This window comes from Emydura macquarii, unplaced genomic scaffold, assembly GCF_026122565.2.
Source record: "Emydura macquarii macquarii isolate MOO-44397 ecotype Brisbane River unplaced genomic scaffold, CSIRO-AGI_Emac_v2 contig_306, whole genome shotgun sequence".
NCBI lineage: Eukaryota > Metazoa > Chordata > Testudines > Chelidae > Emydura > Emydura macquarii.
In genome coordinates, this window is record NW_027130443.1 from 7,029,614 (window position 1) to 7,046,348 (window position 16,735).

Here is a 16,735-nt window from a genome sequence, read left to right on the forward strand (position 1 = left end):
TGATCTAGTGGTATCCCCGTAAAGGGGGCGAGCCCAGGCTCTTGTATCAGCAATGACCTTCCGGGATTGGAGATACAGGAGGAAAATAGTCCCCAACTCTCCTGTTGATGTAGGAGGCGTAGGGATATCTCCGGTGAGTCACTGAACAATACTCAGCAGTCAGTTCAGGCTCTCTCAGATACAGCTGCAAAACTGGGCGCCTCTCAATCCGTGTCTGGAAGCTCCTGCTTCTCCCATGGGAAGGCCGGAGAAGAAATGACTCCTGGTGTTTCTGACAGGCTTGAATGGACCAATGCACGCTCCTCCTGGGCCACTAGGGGCAGAATTTTACAAAGTCTTCAGCACTCACGGTCAGGGCCAGAATTTCAAAAGAATTCAGCTCCCATTTACGCACCAACACAAGGGCCTGGATTTTCAAAAGTGCTTTGCCCGTTGGGTGCTGAGCTCCCTTAAAAATCTGCCTGGGAGCTGCTGAGTGCTAAGCGCTTCGGAAATGCCAACCCTCAGGTCTTTTAAAATTTCGGCCTTCCGTGTTCCCGATCAGGCTGTGTGCCATTGGAAAGCCCACCTCCCACCGAGCTGCCAGGGAGGGGCTGACCGTTGCTGCTCCAGCCCAGAGGGGGTTTAACCCAATCCAGGTGCCTGTTCCAGCAGACCTGGGGTTGGCTGCTGGTCAACTGTTCCAGGGACTGACAGCTGCTCCAGCCCTGCCTCAGCAGAAGTCACGGAGGTCCTGGAAAGTCACAGAATTTGTGACCTTCCATGACAGAATCGTGTCCTTAATCATAGGAGATGTAGACCAACCAGGGAGCCTGGCTGGCCGTAAGAGGACTATAAGGAACCTGAATATATCTCCCATGATGCACCACTTTCAACTCTGTTGGTCAAGAGGCGGTATCATAGGAGTCTCGGCTGTGATGCATCTTGGGAGATGTAGTCTGGCCAGAAAGCCTGACCCATAGAGGAGAATGGGAGCATAAGCCACCTGAACTACAGCCCCCCCATGAGACGTTCTGAGTTGAAATATTTCGGGTTTTTAGGGAATATCTACATTTTCCGCAGAAACTGAACACTTTGCACAAAACAATGATTTTGTTGAAAACCCAATTTTCTGTCAGAAAACCAGTGCCAACCAGTCCTCACGAGACGCTCTCACTTTCATTGTAAACAGGAGCACGTGGAATGATCTCTTATGTTTGTGGCCAACTCACTGCAGCCTCTATACACACTCCCCAGTGCAGGGGGCTGCCTGGATGACACAGGGTGTGGGATAATGAGGTCAAGCTTAGCCATGCTGAATGGATCAGGGAGCCGATCTGCCAGAGAGGGCATTATAAAAGGATGAGTATTTACAATCAGGGCATTTTTCATCTGATTGATGGAAAAACGCACGGGCGCCTCAATTAATCCTGTGCATTTCGGTAGCTGGATTGAATAACTGGGTTGTTTTTAGCTGGGTTTGCTTTCGCATGGACAATACTGAAGCCTCAAAAGAAAGCAAGGCTGAGTGACAAGAGAATGCAGCATCTGCACCAAGTGAAAAGCCTGCACGCAAAGATGCATCGTCGTAAAAGAGTCGAATGTATTCCTGAGAGGAGCAAATTCTAGGACCAACAGTTGGCTCCCAGCTCCCATGAGCTCCCGCCTTCAGATAGACAGCCAAAGCACACCTACCGCAACAGCGTGGGTGAGAGGCATCCTCTGAAACACTGGGGACATAGACCAGGGGGGCACCTTGCATTGCCCCTGGCTAGGAATGGACAGCCAGTGCAGGGTATGAAGCATAGTGGAATATGCTCCCAGCGCCCTGCTCAGTTCAGAAACCTGATTACCCATCATTCACGTTGCTTATTGACCTGCTGGGTTTCAGTCTGCTCGGACACTGAAACCACACTGGTCAGTTTCGCTTCCTGGCTCTCATCCCTGGAACTGCACTTTGGGTTTTGGTTCTCAGCACTGCAGCAGGACGATCATAATGCAAAACAACAACACAAATAACATTTCCATTTCATAGCTGTTTAAAGTCAGGAAAGCATTACTCTGTGGGCCTGCTTCTATGTTGCCCTGTGTCATTTACACTATGCAAAGTGGTGTAAAATGTTCCCAGATCAGAATGTTTTGCACTCATATTGCACAGGTGTAAATGAGTGCACGAGAGGCGGGATGATGGAGAATCAGGCTCTTTCTGTATTTTAACTGTGAAGCTTTTTTTATCTTTACAAAATCTAAATGTTGGGCCACCAATGCACCCTGACAGCTGCTGAGGGAATTCATTTCAGTTCCACGTGCTCTTATTTCCAGAAGGGCTGGTTCACATGGCCAGAATCGCACCCCAGTAGGTCTGGACATTGGGACTCTATTTCTTGTCTCCTTGCACCACCTGGCAAATTTTGCAGTCAGTCTCTACATTCAGGAGACTGTTCTGCTTCTTTCAGCTCTGTTACAGGAAGGTGCACTAAACTGGGAGCCAGGAGACCAGTCTCCTCTTTTCCACCCACTGCTGGTTACATCTTTGCAGCCTTTACTATTGAGCAAGGCTTCGTATCACTCCCTATGACAGGCAATTATCATGTCCTGCACTTTACAGACAAGGTAACTTCTGACAGAGCTGAGAACAGAATCCAGTTCTCTGCTATAGTAGACCCAAGTCTTAGTCACACTGTGTTTCAGAAAGAATCTGCCAAGTCTGTGCGGTTGGCTATTCTCTTTGTAACCACCAAGGCCATGCTCCTTTCCCAAAACCAAGAACAGAACCCAGGAAGCGTGATTCCTGCTGGTTTCCTGCTGTCTGCCAAATAGTTCTGCAACCCACGGGCAGAATGGCTAATATTTTCGGAAAAAAAAGCAGCAACGTCCACTAGCTACCATGAGTTAATCTGCACAGTCCCCCTCAAATCCTGCCCCCAGAGGCCTTCAGGCAGCACAACCCCACACCAGTGCTGCCACTGGAGAGGTTCTGGGGCAGAATTTCCCCTGAGGGCTATTTCTTCCCATGTGATGCGCCCCCAGCCCAAAGTTTCTTTGCAGACTGAGCTTGCCCTTGGCTCACCCAGCCTCACCCATGTGCCCGGTGGCACAGGCAGACCGCCCTCGCTGTCCTGGTTCCTGCACCTGGGTTGGTGACACAGCTGGTTCGTATCAGCCCTTCACCATGGCTGTGGTGGCTGAGCACCCCCCCTGAAACTCTGCAGCTCAGAAGAGCCCATGGCACCGTGGTCTGGCTGCTGACATAGTGGTTTATGCTAAGGCCTCTCAGGCTGCCCATAGCTGCTTCTCTGGCATCGACCGTTCTAAAGCACAACGCTTTCTTTCCACTGCTCCATCCAGAGATTGTATTTCAGCCTTTCTAAAACGGGGGCCTTTGCCGAACGCTGGGACTTCCTCAGTGCGCACAGCATGCTCAGCTGCTCTGGGTCTCTCTGATTTCAAGTGTCCCTTTCTGTCTCTGTCTTTTGATGCCAGCAGAGAGAACAAATCCAGCTGAGCAGGCTCACGGAGTCGCCCAGTGATTCTCTGGAGCCAGGCCTTCGTTGACCAGGAGTGCTCTCAGGGACCAGTGGCAATATTGTACAGTGCAGCCCCCAGGGGTCAGAGAGGGGAAGCACTTCCTGCAATTAAGGAACTGGCTAATGGACTCCAAAAGGAGCTACAGCAGTTCCTCTTTATCTGGCATGGGAGGGTGGTAGCTGGCTCAGTGGGGCGGAGAGTGGCGGGGTGTGAAACAGAAGAAGATGGAGGGCTTGTCTACGCTTACCTCCGAGATTCGGCGGCAGTCGACCGGAGTTATGCAAGCTACGCACAAAACTTGCGTAACTCCCGTCGGCTTCTCTGCTTCTCTTCTGCGCGCCGTCTTCACTGCACTGCGCCGACGGGAACCGTGTTCCTGTCGACACAGCGCTACACCACTTGAGAAGGCGGTCTTAATATGTCGATTTCTGGATCGACTGAGCGGGTCTGCACTGACAACAGCTCTGCCAATGCAATTTTAGCAAGCTTCCCTTTGCAGCACCCCTGCTTTTCCAACCCTGGGCTGCCACAGGCCTCTGCCCATGCACTCCAGCTCTGTCCTTCAGCACCCCCTGCTATCCCAGCCCTGATGGTCCACTGCCCCTCACCCTGACCTGCCTCGCCTCCATTCCTAGCCCAGCAGGTCTTTGAGGACTGTATGCTGCCAGATGCCGGCACAGATGCTCGTTTGCAGCACAGCTGTTGCTCAGGGTTCTAGTTACAGAACAGATATCGCTTAGCATCATGCCTTGGGATCTCAGTCTTACGCACTTCCCAGGTGCTCTTCCACATGGGACACCGTGCTGAGGAAGGGAGGGAGGAGGTTTCTGCACACAATACGGTCCCCTGGCAGTTATATGAGGAGGGCTGTGCTGCCTGAACCACTCATCCTGCTTGACTCTGACTCTGACCTGGCCAGGGGTGTTAATCCTGCCTGTATCAGGCTATGGTGTTACGGAACTCGCTAAAACAGCGGTTGGAGGAGAGAGCACAGCCCTGCAGCGTTGCTCTTTGCCTCGCTGGTTCCTTGCTCACCAGCCTGAAAACATAAGCTCCCCCAGCCCTCATATTTGATACCATGGGGTTTGACCCACAGAAGCAAGACTGACCTGGGCCCTGTGCACAGACAAGGGTCCGCACCATCCCAGGGGCCATCCAGAGCGTCCCATTTGCTCCTGCATCCCATCCCAGCTGGCTGCAGGGAAAGCTTTCCCTGAGCACCAAATTCCCTGGCTATGAGGCTGGGAATCATGTTCCCCAGAGGGGAGAGATGGGAGCAGTGAGCTGCAGCAGGGCTCAGGGAAGAGGCGCGCACCAGAGACAGAGTTGGTGTCACTCAAGTGGGCTGTGGTTTCCAGCAACGGCACGGCCGTGTCCTTACAAGGCTGTGCTCTGCGACAGTGACACGCTGCTCCTCCTGCCTGTGACAGCATCCCGGAAGCGCTGGAACTGCTTATTTCTTTGAGGCTGGTTTTTTTTTTTAGAAAAGAAAAAACACCCAGAAACCTCCATCTTCCTTTTTCTTCTGCTGCTGTGTAACAGGCCCAGGATCCAGGCAGGAGTCAGCCCAGAGCGCTTCTGCATTTCACAGATAGCACCCACCAGCCCCTGCCCACCAGCTCCTCTCACTCCACTTTTCCCATTAGAAAGCAGCCGGCTGTAAGAGACGCGCTATTCCCCGCTGCCACGCCTTCTCCGTGGGGACAAGCCACCCGGCCTCTTGAGCCAAGCCTTGCTTAAACTTCTGTGGCAGGGAGTGAAGCTGCTCATAGCTTTGTATGAACCCAAACACCTTCCCACTGTAACACTCACCCTCTCCTCCCAGACCCCTCCACTCGCTCCTACTCTTCCTAGCCCTGCTCGTCCCATTGCCCAGCACTGCCATCACCCACCACTCATCCCCTTGTAGCTCTCCGTCTTTGGGGTGCCCCTAGGGCAGACACCATGGGGAAGGAGGCAGCCCAGGTGCGTGCAGAGAGTGCGCTGTGGAAATCAGGACACCAGGGTTCTATCCCCAGCCCTGCTACTGGCTCACTAGGCAACCCTTAGTAAGGCATGAGGCGGCTCTGTGCCTCAGTTTCCCCATCTGGAGAAGGAAGGTAATTGTGTCCCTTTACAAAGGGCTTTGAGACCTATGAAGTGCTGAGGGTTGATAATAGTAACTGAGCAAAGTGCACTCAGGGTGTCGTTTACTGGACCAGCTCCTCAGCTGCTGTGAAATCTGTCGACTTCAGTCCATATCCATCAGCTGAGGATTGAGCCCATAAAATTCTCTCCATTGTAAGGATCCGGGGGGGTTGTCTCTGACACCTGCAAGGAGTCTTTTCCCCCCATATGCATTATACGACTTTTCTGAAGACAGAATTGCTGTACATGGGTCTGACTAGGAGAGAAGGAACTCGGGCAACCAGATCGGCTGCAGAAGGCACAACCCGCAGGTCGTCATCAGAGACTGGGCAGGCTCGGGCAAGCATCGCCGAGGTGGCGGGACATATGGTAAAGGATGATGAGTAGCAGAGTGCTCTGTCCTGCACTGAGAACCAACACACCATCCCTGCCCCGCGGACCCTGGCCAAGCCACAAGCTGGGAATCTGGAGAGCAAGCGTGCTGTGGACAGTTCATCTCCAGGCTGCAATGATGAGGCTGTACTCCTTTTGCAGAGCAGTGCCTCCTGCCCCCTTCATGTGGCGCCGCTGATCCGCCACATCAAAGCCGTGCGGGCGGGACATCCTTTCAAAATAGGATGTGATTTCACACTCGTTCGCTGTCTCTAGCAACGGGGCCTCAAGCTAACGATAGCCAGGTCAACAGTTGGTTTCGATTGCTACATGCTTTCTGCCTCTCGGGGACGGCACAACTGAGAGGTGGCGGCGGGCCTGCAAACCAAATCACCTGTACCTGATTTTGCAGGGGGGGGGCCCTGTTTTCATGGGCCTGTCCTGGGTTCTTATCCTGCATATTATGGTGGCAGCACGGCATCGCCACGGCGGTGATGTCGTGGGAGTGCAACAGAAATGCTTTGTTACTCTGCAGGGCTAAGCTTTGGAAGGAGGCCACCCGGCAGGTGCTGCAGGGCAAGGACGGGCTTCCTGCAAACTCCTTGGCCACCAGGGGCAGAATTTTCAATAGCGCTCAGCATCAGCACCCAGAGCCGGGGCCCGGTTTTCAAACGAGCACAGCTCCCGCTTTAGGCACCTGAAATGAGTGGCCAGATTTTCAAGCACGCAGCGTGTCAGGTGAAAACCCCCAAGCCCTTATGGAGGTGCCTGAAGGGGAGCTGACCACCTGACAATTTGGCCCTTGGAGGTGACCCAATCTGCTTTGCCTTCTGCCTTCTGAAATGGTCCCAAAGAACAAATGCCCCCAACGTTCCCCCTTGCGCAATTCCAGGGCCCCCTTCGCACAACCCCATGTCAGGAAGCTGCCAGAAGGGGCAGAGTTGTGCCATTAGACCTCCGCAGCCTGGCGCTTCCCTTACCCCTAAGGTCGTGAACCCTGAGGAGGGGAGGCACGTCGTGTGTTTTACTTGCCTCCGGCCCCTTCATTCTCCCGCCAATCAAGGTGCAGCATGGATGGCCCCTTTGCCTGGGATGGAAATCTGAGTGACAGGTCCATAGCTGCAGGCTCAGACAGAGCCAGAGAAGCCCAGAACTGTCCGTTTACTATCATCCTCTTTGGGCCTCATTGCACCGTGGGGAGTTTTTTGCAATGAGCCACTCAATAAGCTGCCAAGTTCTGTTCCAGATCCCAAATCCCCCAGGCTCCTGTGCGGGGGCGAGGGCTGGTTTGCACCCATCTCTTGTATCGAAGTCCTCACCATGCTACTGCAGCCCTTTTGGGTCTTGTTGGCTTGGGTACTGTGTCATCTCGGGTGCGCGGGGCTAGGTGGGAAGGGGTAAGGAGAAACACGAGAGAAGCGGCTGGACCTTAACGAGCTCCTCAGACCTACATTGGCTCGGTGCTGATCTCAGTCAATCCCTTCAAGCAGATGCCTTACTTCACGGACCGGGAGATTGAGCTCTACCAAGGAGCGGTGAGGAGGCCAGCAGGTCTTGGGGGTTAGAGCTGGGGCGGGGTTGTTTGACATGACTCCTAGTTAGAGCTGCTCTTTCTTTACTGTTGGTGAATGTGCATTTATTCCAGATTGTCAGGAGGTCTGGTGTGTGACCATGGGCAAGTCATGTCGGCTCCCTGGGTGTCCGTTTCCTCTCCAGCTCTGGGGCCTGTAGGTGTTACTGCAATATATGTTTCCAAACAAAACCTGCGTTAAGGTTGAAAGTGCATATCAGCAACTTAGAGTAAAAAATATCACAGAGAAGTTGCAATTATCCCAAAAACCAACTTTATAAGCCCAGGAATTTCCAAGTTAAGGTTACACTTAAAAGAAATCCAAATGTATTAAGATATGGAACTGCATAGTTAAGGAACCCAAACAACCTTAACTCTGCCCTGTAGGGGGAAAAAATATGAAGAAAAATCTAATGTGTCTATAAAAATCAGTTTAATCGAAACTAGGGTCCCAAGCATCACCATCCAACTGTCATGCTTGTATAGTTACTGCATGGCGTTGCTACAGGGCAGAGTTAAGATTGTTTGGGTGCCTGTCTGGAAAAGGGAGGTGGAGAATGTTTGTCTCTTATCTTCCCAGGGAGAGTGCTGCTCACCGAGGATCTGGTTTATGTGTTAGGCACTGTGTTGTCGTTAGTAACTATTATTCTCATCGTCTGTTTGTTGGCCTCTAGGCTCAGTATGAAAATCCGCCCCACATCTATGCTCTGACCGACAACATGTACCGGAACATGCTGATTGACGGAGAGAACCAGTGCGTCATTATCAGGTAGCAAGAACACAGACTCCCAAATAAAAGAGACTTGGGTGGAGGAAGTGGGGTTTGACCTCAGCTGCTAAGCAGGGTCCCCCATTCTCCCGTTGGATGGGAAATCTTCCTGGACCCCATATATGCCCTTCAGAGAGGTGTTTGTGATTCAGTCAGTGGGGCGCTCAGAGCCAGCCCTGATCCAATACCCCACTGTGGTGCTTGGGGGAGTGGTGCTGTCTTTGGAGAAGTAAAACAGAAGAGTGGGGCTAGGGTCCTGACCCTTTGGGGTCATTAGAGATTCCATGACACTTTTTATATGACAAAGGTTCTTAGTCCTGCTGTCTTGGCTGAATTCCAGTCCCGCCTCCCTAAATTCCTCTTCCAGTCTTGACAGGATGCAGCATTCTTCACTTCCTCTCCTACGTTGCTCTGCACCGGTAAGCCGCTGGTAGGCTGCATTGCAAAGACAGCTGCCCTGCAGTGGCAGAGTGGGGCAAGCTCTGTGCATGTGGGTAATCTGCAAAGGGCTTAGGGACGGAAAGCCCCAGCAAAATGTGAGGTTATTCATCAGCGTAATTATCAAAGGAACTTGCAGATGTCTTGGACTCTGTATTCCTAGCAGGGATCACATTGGTACAATATCCAACAAAACGCCAGGTTCAGCAAACCCACCACCCAGCTCTGCCCTCTCTCTCAGGCATGCTAAAAATCAGTCCTCCCTTTCCTTGACCGCTCCACGTAATGTGTAGTACATGCACTGCAATCACTAGTCATCCCCATTAGCCTTTTACATCTGTTATAGTTCCCCTCCACTTTAAAGAGAACAAGTTTCCAGACCAGCCTATGTGGAAAGTTAAAGCAGTATAAGCTAAGGTGTGAAAGTAACTGCTATAGTTACACCCATATAACTCCCCATATGGACACTGGTATAGCTATTGCAATTTAACTATACTATATAGTGGTATAACTGGCTAAACTTTCTCATGTAGACAAGCCTTAAAGTATTTCCTCTCTGACATGACCCACCTCACTGCCACTTTTCATGCTTCATTATTAAGCAAGATCGTGGCTTGCCTCCATTGTGCTGGGTGCTGTACGTACACCTAGTAAAACATAGCTCCTGCCCCCAAAGGCTTTCAGTCTAAGTAAACAAGTCAGACAAAGGTTGGGATGGGAAACTGAGGCACAAAGAAAGGCCGTGACTTGCCCAAGGTCATCCCGCAAGTCTGTGGCAGAGCCGGGAATAGAGCCCCGGTTTACTGAATCTGAGTGCTGCTCTCAGATCCCCCAGACACACTGATAAAAGGAAATCTGGCTGGCTGGGGTGCAGGGGATGGCCGCTCAGCACAGGAACTGAACTTTACGCAAGTCATTTTTCGGTTTGAATATTGCGAAGAAGTTGTCCGGATGTGAGGCAAGGCCAGAGACTTCCCTTTTAGGTACAAGGCACCAAAACAAAAATAATAATAATAATTCAGGCTTCTGCCTCAGCCAGGAGCCAAGGTTTGGGATCTTGGAATCTCATCGCCTACCGGTCCACCTGCTGCAGCGCTGTCCAGCCACGATTACATATCACTACACGCATCCGGTCCCCCTTCACTGTAATACCGGGGACAGGAACCAGGAAGAGCTATTCAGCGCAAAACTGCACCACCCTCCTGTAACCAGCAAGAGATTCCCTTCCGCAGATACAGAAAGAATACAGACAGGTCTCCACATTATAGAATTATTTATTATTTGTATTACAGAAGAGCCTAGAGGTCCCAAGGCAGATCTGGGCCCCCATTGTTCTGAACACTGCACAGACACAGAGCAAGAGACAGTCACTGTCCCAAAGTGTTTACAGTCTGAATAGACAAAGGATGGACAGGAAAACGGGCCCAGAGAGGGGAAGTGACTTTCCCATGGTCATTCAGCACATCAGTGGCAGAGCTGGGAGTAAACCCCAGATCTCCTGACTCCTAGTCAAGTGCTCTATCTGCTAAAGAACACTGCCTCTAACCTAGCCTTCCTCTGGGCTGGGACTAGGGGGTTGCAGATATCAGAGGCCGGTATCAGGTTGTTCAGTCACTGATGGGCAGTTGTCGCTGTCTGCATCCCTGGAGAGGGTAGGAATGGCTGATATTATTTCTTTGGGCAATGAGAGACCTTGCCTGTCTGAGACCCACCGTGAGCTGAGAAGTGGGTGAAATCTCCAGCAGGGCAGTGGTTCTCTCTGGAAATGTAGACACTGGGCAGGTTATTTCACTTCCCCCTGTTTTCTTTGAATGTTTCTGCAGTGGGGAAAGCGGGGCTGGAAAAACTGTGGCAGCAAAATACATCATGGGCTACATTTCCAAAGTGTCCGGAGGTGGAGAGAAAGTGCAGGTACGGCTCCCTCCATGGCTCCAGGCTCTCTCTAACCCTCTTGCTCCTTCACCGCCCTCTGCAGCTCCTGAGGTCTTCAGCTGTCCCTGCGGCTGAGATCACAGGTTAGCCAGGGAAAGGTGATGACATACCAGGCACCAGCCTCTTCAAACCCTGCCCTCCATTCTCAGAGCTGGTGGTGCCTGCCTGCTCTAACCCAGCGCCAGGACCTGGCACTGCCAAATCAAGAGCTCCCAACAAAGATCTGATCGTGCTCCCACACACACACCAAGAAAGAGTGGGCAGTGCCCACCGTGTGGCAGACCAACACCGAGCACTGCCCTTCCATCCTACTAACCCAGATCTGGAAATATCAAACCTGCTCCAGGCCCAGAGCTAGCACTAAGCCCCTGCCCCAGCTGTGAAGTGTAAGACTGCCAGCTCTCGGTCAGCCCCTTGCCACTGCCGATGTACCGGCCCCGATCTCTGACTTGCCCAGTCTTTTCTCCAATCCTCAGCATGTGAAAGACATCATCCTGCAGTCCAACCCTCTGCTGGAGGCCTTTGGGAACGCCAAAACCGTCAGGAACAACAACTCTAGCCGATTTGTAAGTCTCCAGGACCGGTTTTCACTGCTAGTCGGCCGTGGGGAGGGGTGTGCAGGTAGGGATATGTGACACCAGCAAAGCATGGCTCAGTTCCCCCATTCCAGCAGCATGGGCTAATGCTCTGGCCCATCAGTCGGAAGGTTGGCTCTGGGTAGCGGAAGGGTGTAGTTGGTGCAGCCTGGAGAGGGCTCGGGGCAGTTTTCATAGGAAGGAACTAAGGACCTAAATGGGCATCACTGTTGCAGATAGTCAGCACCTCTCAGGGTTGGACCCCAAATGAGGGGAAGGAAAGATAACCCTTAAAGGGACAGGAAAGGGTCAGAGATGAGATGACCCAAAAAGAAAGATCTTACACCGAGTTCTGTATATCGCTATTATTCGTTTTACAGTAGCATCTAGAAGTCCCAATCAGGATTCAAAAGCTTGGGGCACTAGGTGCTGTACACATACTTAATCAAAGACAGACCCTGTCCCAGAAAGCTGACAGAGACAAGAGACAGCAGGTGTGGGGAAGGGGAAGAGAAAAATTCTGAGGCCTGAAAGCAGACGGTTTTGGGACGAGGTAGGAGAGACGTCTGTAGAGGGGGGCCCTGAAATGAGACAGCCTGGCCTCTGGAAGACTCACAGAGAACTGCAGCCAGACTGAAATGTCTTCTCTTGGCAGGGGAAATACTTTGAAATCCAGTTCAGCCGGGGCGGAGAGCCAGATGGAGGGAAGATCTCCAACTTCCTGCTGGAGAAATCCAGGGTGGTGAACCAGAACGAGAACGAGAGGAACTTCCACATCTACTACCAGGTACCCTGACAGGCCAGGGCGCCAGGGGATCCGGTGCTGCGCAGCGCCCACTGCGGCCAAGCGGGTGTGTGCATATGACCAGGAGTGTGAACGTGCATATCAGCGTGTGTGCGCATGACTGCATAAGAATGTGTGAGTTTGTGCAAGTATGTGAATGGGGGGCTTGCATGTGCATTCATGTGTGCATTGTTGTGTGAGTGTGCAAATGGGCATGCCTGTGTGTTGGTGTCTGTGCATGGAACATGAGGGATCATGCCCCTATGCTTTTACTCCGGAGTCTGTCATTTTTGTAGCAGAATTGCTCACTAGAGCTGCTGGCAGGCCCTACTTTCTGGCTGAGCCGGAGACAGCACTCCAAAGCCGAACAGGCAGCACCTGGCTGCAGAGCCAGGGAACGCTCTCAGGAGATCTAGGGCCATTTCATTTCCATGAGCTCACTCTAGGCCTGCATTTGCTCTTCCCCTTTACCGGCAGCTCATTGAAGGTGCCTCCCAAGAACAGCAGCAGAACCTGGGGATCATGACCCCAGATTATTACTACTACCTGAACCAGTCAGAAACTTACAAGGTGGACGGCACGGATGACCGGAGTGACTTCCATGAGACCATGGTGAGTGGCCCAGGGGATGGGGAGTGGGGAGTGCTCACAACAGGGCATGGTAGACGTTCGTGGCTCTTACTTTAGCTGTACATTTGGGCCGATCTCTTACATTGCCCAGCGTAGGAAGGAAAACAAGATTTACTCCAAGACGGCAGCTCTTCGTGCCCCATCCTCTGCAGCTCCTGAGGCCCTGAATTCCAGAGGGACTGGCTGGATCTAAAAGAAAGGGCTGGACATTCAGCTGGGAACATTGGCAACCTGCCTGCAGCCAAGAGCTAGATATCGGCTCATCAAGAGGACAGGCTAGGGGAGCTGTTCCTCCCACACTGCGCTGGGCATGTGTACAGAGCCCGTTGCCATAAGCAGACAGGCTGGGCTCCCCTTGCATCCCCTGACAGGGGGATACTTGGAGACGGGTGGGAATCTGGCCAGCTACCCAGTCTCAGAACCAACGGTGCCGCCATCTTGTCTTTTTTCCCTAGCGTTCCCAAGGCAACCACAAGCAGCACTTGGGGCTAAACCGCCAAGGGCCTCCTAGGTGGACTCCGCCACATACCTGTCTAGGAACACAAGCTGGGAAGGGACCTCCTGGGTCACTGGTCCAGTCCTCTGCTATCGCAAGCCACCCTGTCCCATTCATACATGTATCAAACTCCATCTTAATGCCAGTTAGGTTTTCTGTCCAAGGCCGATACACTGAATCCCAGGCTGCTTCCTACGTGTGCTTGGTCCTGTCTGCTCTGCGTGTGCAGGATTGAGCCCCTGGCACTTTTTGTAAGAGGCGTGTCCTCTGCCATAGTTAACCTACCTCTACGCTGCAGGGCGCTGCCTGCCACCTCGTCCGTCTCTTCCCAGCCCAAGGGCGGCTGCTTTTCAGAGGCGCTGTGTGCCTGGTGGTAGATTGATACAAACAGGGCTCTTTGCGTCCATGTTTATTGCACACGTTCACTACGTCCTAGAGATGGGTGCTGCTTTCTTTTCGGGCAAACGCTTAAGAAACTGCGGCCATTTCTAAAACACTTTTCTACAAGACATTCCAAACATTTTCATTGTCAAACAAAAATGAATCCTTTTTTTTTGGCTGAATATTCCATTTCAGAAATGTTCACCCTGGATTTATTTTTGCTGGTGTTTTCATTTTCTAAAGCATCCCAAAATAAGTTTACAGCCAAAACACTGAGTCCTCCAGCCGGGGACTCAGGCTGATGGGATGCTTTCTCTGCCCTCTAGAATGCCATGCAGGTGATAGGCATCACCAGAGAACACCAGCAGCTGGTGTTACAGATCGTGGCTGGAATCCTGCACCTAGGCAACATCAGTTTCCGAGAACAGGGCAACTATGCCCAGGTGGAGAGTCCTGACCGTGAGTACAACAGCCTGAATCCATCCCTCCTGGGAGAGGGCCAGTAGAGAATACTAGGGGGCACCCATTCAGGTGCTACTGTCAGGGAAGATAAGTATCTTACATATATACAGGCTGGATTTAAAGATGGACAAAGAGCCTGAATTCCTCAAGCTAGCCTTTTTAGTTAATGAGATCAAGTGGAGATGCTTTTAATAATGCTTTGGATTTATATGCAAATTCCTTACACGACAGGTCTCAAAGCACAATACAGACATGGCTGAGCATCATTATCCCCATTTTAGAGAAGGGGCCATTGAGGCACAGAGAGGGCGAGGAAGTGAACTGGCCAGTAGTTACTCAGCAAGTCATTGGTAGAGCCAGGAATAGGACCCAGCAGTTCTGTCTGCCAGACTCCTACTGGAACCACTAAACTGCCCGCATTACCAGAACCAGGAATAAAACCCAGGCATCCTGCAACACTGGTCTGCTGCTATAACCACTAGACCACAGCCACCCCTTGTCCATGGGGGTTTGGCTAAGCTGGGGGCCAACAGCCCCTGTGCACTAACGGCAGAGGGCGGGAGTTGTATGGGCTGGCAAGGTGCATACGTAGCTGTTTAGAGACTCCCTGACTTTCACTTCCTGTGCCCAGTGCTGGCCTTCCCTGCCTACCTGGTGGGGATTGATAAGGAGCGGCTCAATGACAAGCTCACCAGCAGGAAGATGGACAGCAAATGGGGGGGCCGGTCGGAGTCCATCAACGTGACCCTCAACGTGGAGCAGGCGTCCTACACACGCGACGCCCTGGCCAAGGGTCTTTACACCCGGGTCTTTGACTTCCTTGTGGAGGTGAGAGTCATGCCCCATGTTACCTGGGTGAACCAGGGCCTGAGGGTCCCTGGCTCTGTGGGGGGGGGAAGGAGGGAGACTCTCTTCTGTGGCTGTTCCCGAGTCCTGGCTAGGAATCTGGAGATCAGCCCCCCAGGATGGGATGCCCCTTGGAGAATGAGTCCATCTACCCAGTGGGGGTTTCAGGCCATGTCGCCAGCCATGGGTCCAGCAGCAGTTGCCTGAAGAGGCCTGTGGCAGAAGTTCTCCTCAACTCTCCCCCACCACCACCTGCCCCAACATTTCAGGGGAATGAGGAGGATGCGATGGTCCTTCCTCTTCCTCCTCAACCAGTCTCTAAAGCTGTAATAGCCCCTCCTCGTCAAGAAGCAGCTGCTGGCCCCTCCCCTACTGAAGTGTCAGACTTTGGACATGAGACAGGGGCACTCAGGCACCAGTGTGACAGATAGATAGATAGATAGATAGATAGATTAGATAGATAGATAGATAGATCCTCTGACCCACTTGGGATTAGCAGCTGCGAATGATGTGTTGAATTGTGACGAAGGTGACGTGTCTGGTGTAGATTTGACATTCTCGGCTGTGTACAATGTCCCTGCGGCCCATTGTGACTGCCTCTCATTTTAGGTTCGATGTGAATAAGGGACAGGGTTTGGCTTTTGCCTGGGTCCCTTCCCCCAGGATGAGTGCCAGGGCCAGCCCATGCATGAGATCCGTAAGACCAGAAAGTCACAGTGAAACATGCTAGAAACAAGACATCCTGTTGATGAAGCTCTCTTCCTGTGCCTCTCCCCCTTCTCTCTCTCTCGCTCGCTCCCGCTCTCTGTTTCTTCCTCTGCAGTCCATTAACAGGGCCATACAGAAGCCCACCGAGGAGTACAGTATTGGGGTGCTGGATATCTATGGCTTTGAAATATTCCAGGTACTTGTTACCCTTGAACGGAGGTGCCACCTCCCCCCTCCCGGAGGGGGAACTACAAGGCATGATCACTGTGTACAGAACAGCTGAGAGCGCAAGCAGTTCTGCACAGACTTGCCTGCCAGCTGCCCCTCCTGGTGCTCATCTGCCCCTCTGACCAGCCGTGGAGCCAGTGGCCATTGCCCAACAGCTCCACACCAGTGAGTGTCTCTCCTGTTGTGAGAACACAGACAAAAGGCTCAAAAGGAGCGACCTGCAAGCGGCAGGGCGTGAGCAGGGAGGGGGTGCCAGACCCCCAGCTGGGATCTCATTTTCTTCCACTCCTTTATAACTTTGTAGAAAAACGGCTTTGAACAATTCTGCATTAACTTTGTGAATGAGAAGCTGCAGCAGATCTTCATAGAGCTGACCCTTAAAGCGGAGCAGGTACGGTACACACCAGGGCAAAGCGCCGTGGGGCTGGGGAGAGCAGAGAGGGGGCCCTTAAGGCTGAAGGTCCTGAATTCAGGAAATGTTATGCAGATTAGGTAGTGCTGTGATTTTTTTTTGCAAATTCATGCATATGCATTGCCTCGTTTGCATATCATCCTTTTTCTTTTCTGTGTTGGGCCCCCTGGCACAGTCTAGGGAAACCAGTGAGCTCTGCTAGGCGCTCAGCACTGTTTCAAAGCAGGTGCTTCAGTAGGGATGTAGGAGCTTAACCCGAGGCCCCCTCTTCTGAAAATCTTGACTCAAGGGTCCAGAATGCATCTGCAGCAAGCCCAGGGCCCAGGGGAAATTTGGTGCCTGAGGGAATTACTGTATGTGCATAAAAGGAGGACAGGCAGTTTGTTCCCCAGGGAGGAAACTGCCTCTTCTCCCATCCGCCTGTGCCCCAGCTGTGAGTTCTGAAGCTCCCTCCTTGCCTTACACAGCTGTGGGGCCTACTTCCGTTCCCTTGTGCAC

The 16,735-nt window shown here is 52.3% G+C and overlaps 1 protein-coding gene across 1 annotated transcript in view; it reads left to right on the plus strand.

The window, feature by feature from the left end:
* MYO1F (myosin IF) overlaps nt 1–16,735 on the plus strand; it is a 45,338-nt gene that overhangs the window by 11,763 nt on the left and 16,840 nt on the right. Inside the window, exons 3-12 of the mRNA XM_067554416.1 lie at nt 7,452–7,541; nt 8,251–8,345; nt 10,607–10,694; nt 11,192–11,281; nt 11,946–12,077; nt 12,552–12,686; nt 13,908–14,040; nt 14,675–14,871; nt 15,713–15,793; nt 16,130–16,216. Coding sequence (XP_067410517.1) covers nt 7,452–7,541; nt 8,251–8,345; nt 10,607–10,694; nt 11,192–11,281; nt 11,946–12,077; nt 12,552–12,686; nt 13,908–14,040; nt 14,675–14,871; nt 15,713–15,793; nt 16,130–16,216 — 1,128 coding nt within the window. The remainder of the gene's footprint in view (nt 1–7,451; nt 7,542–8,250; nt 8,346–10,606; nt 10,695–11,191; nt 11,282–11,945; nt 12,078–12,551; nt 12,687–13,907; nt 14,041–14,674; nt 14,872–15,712; nt 15,794–16,129; nt 16,217–16,735) is intronic.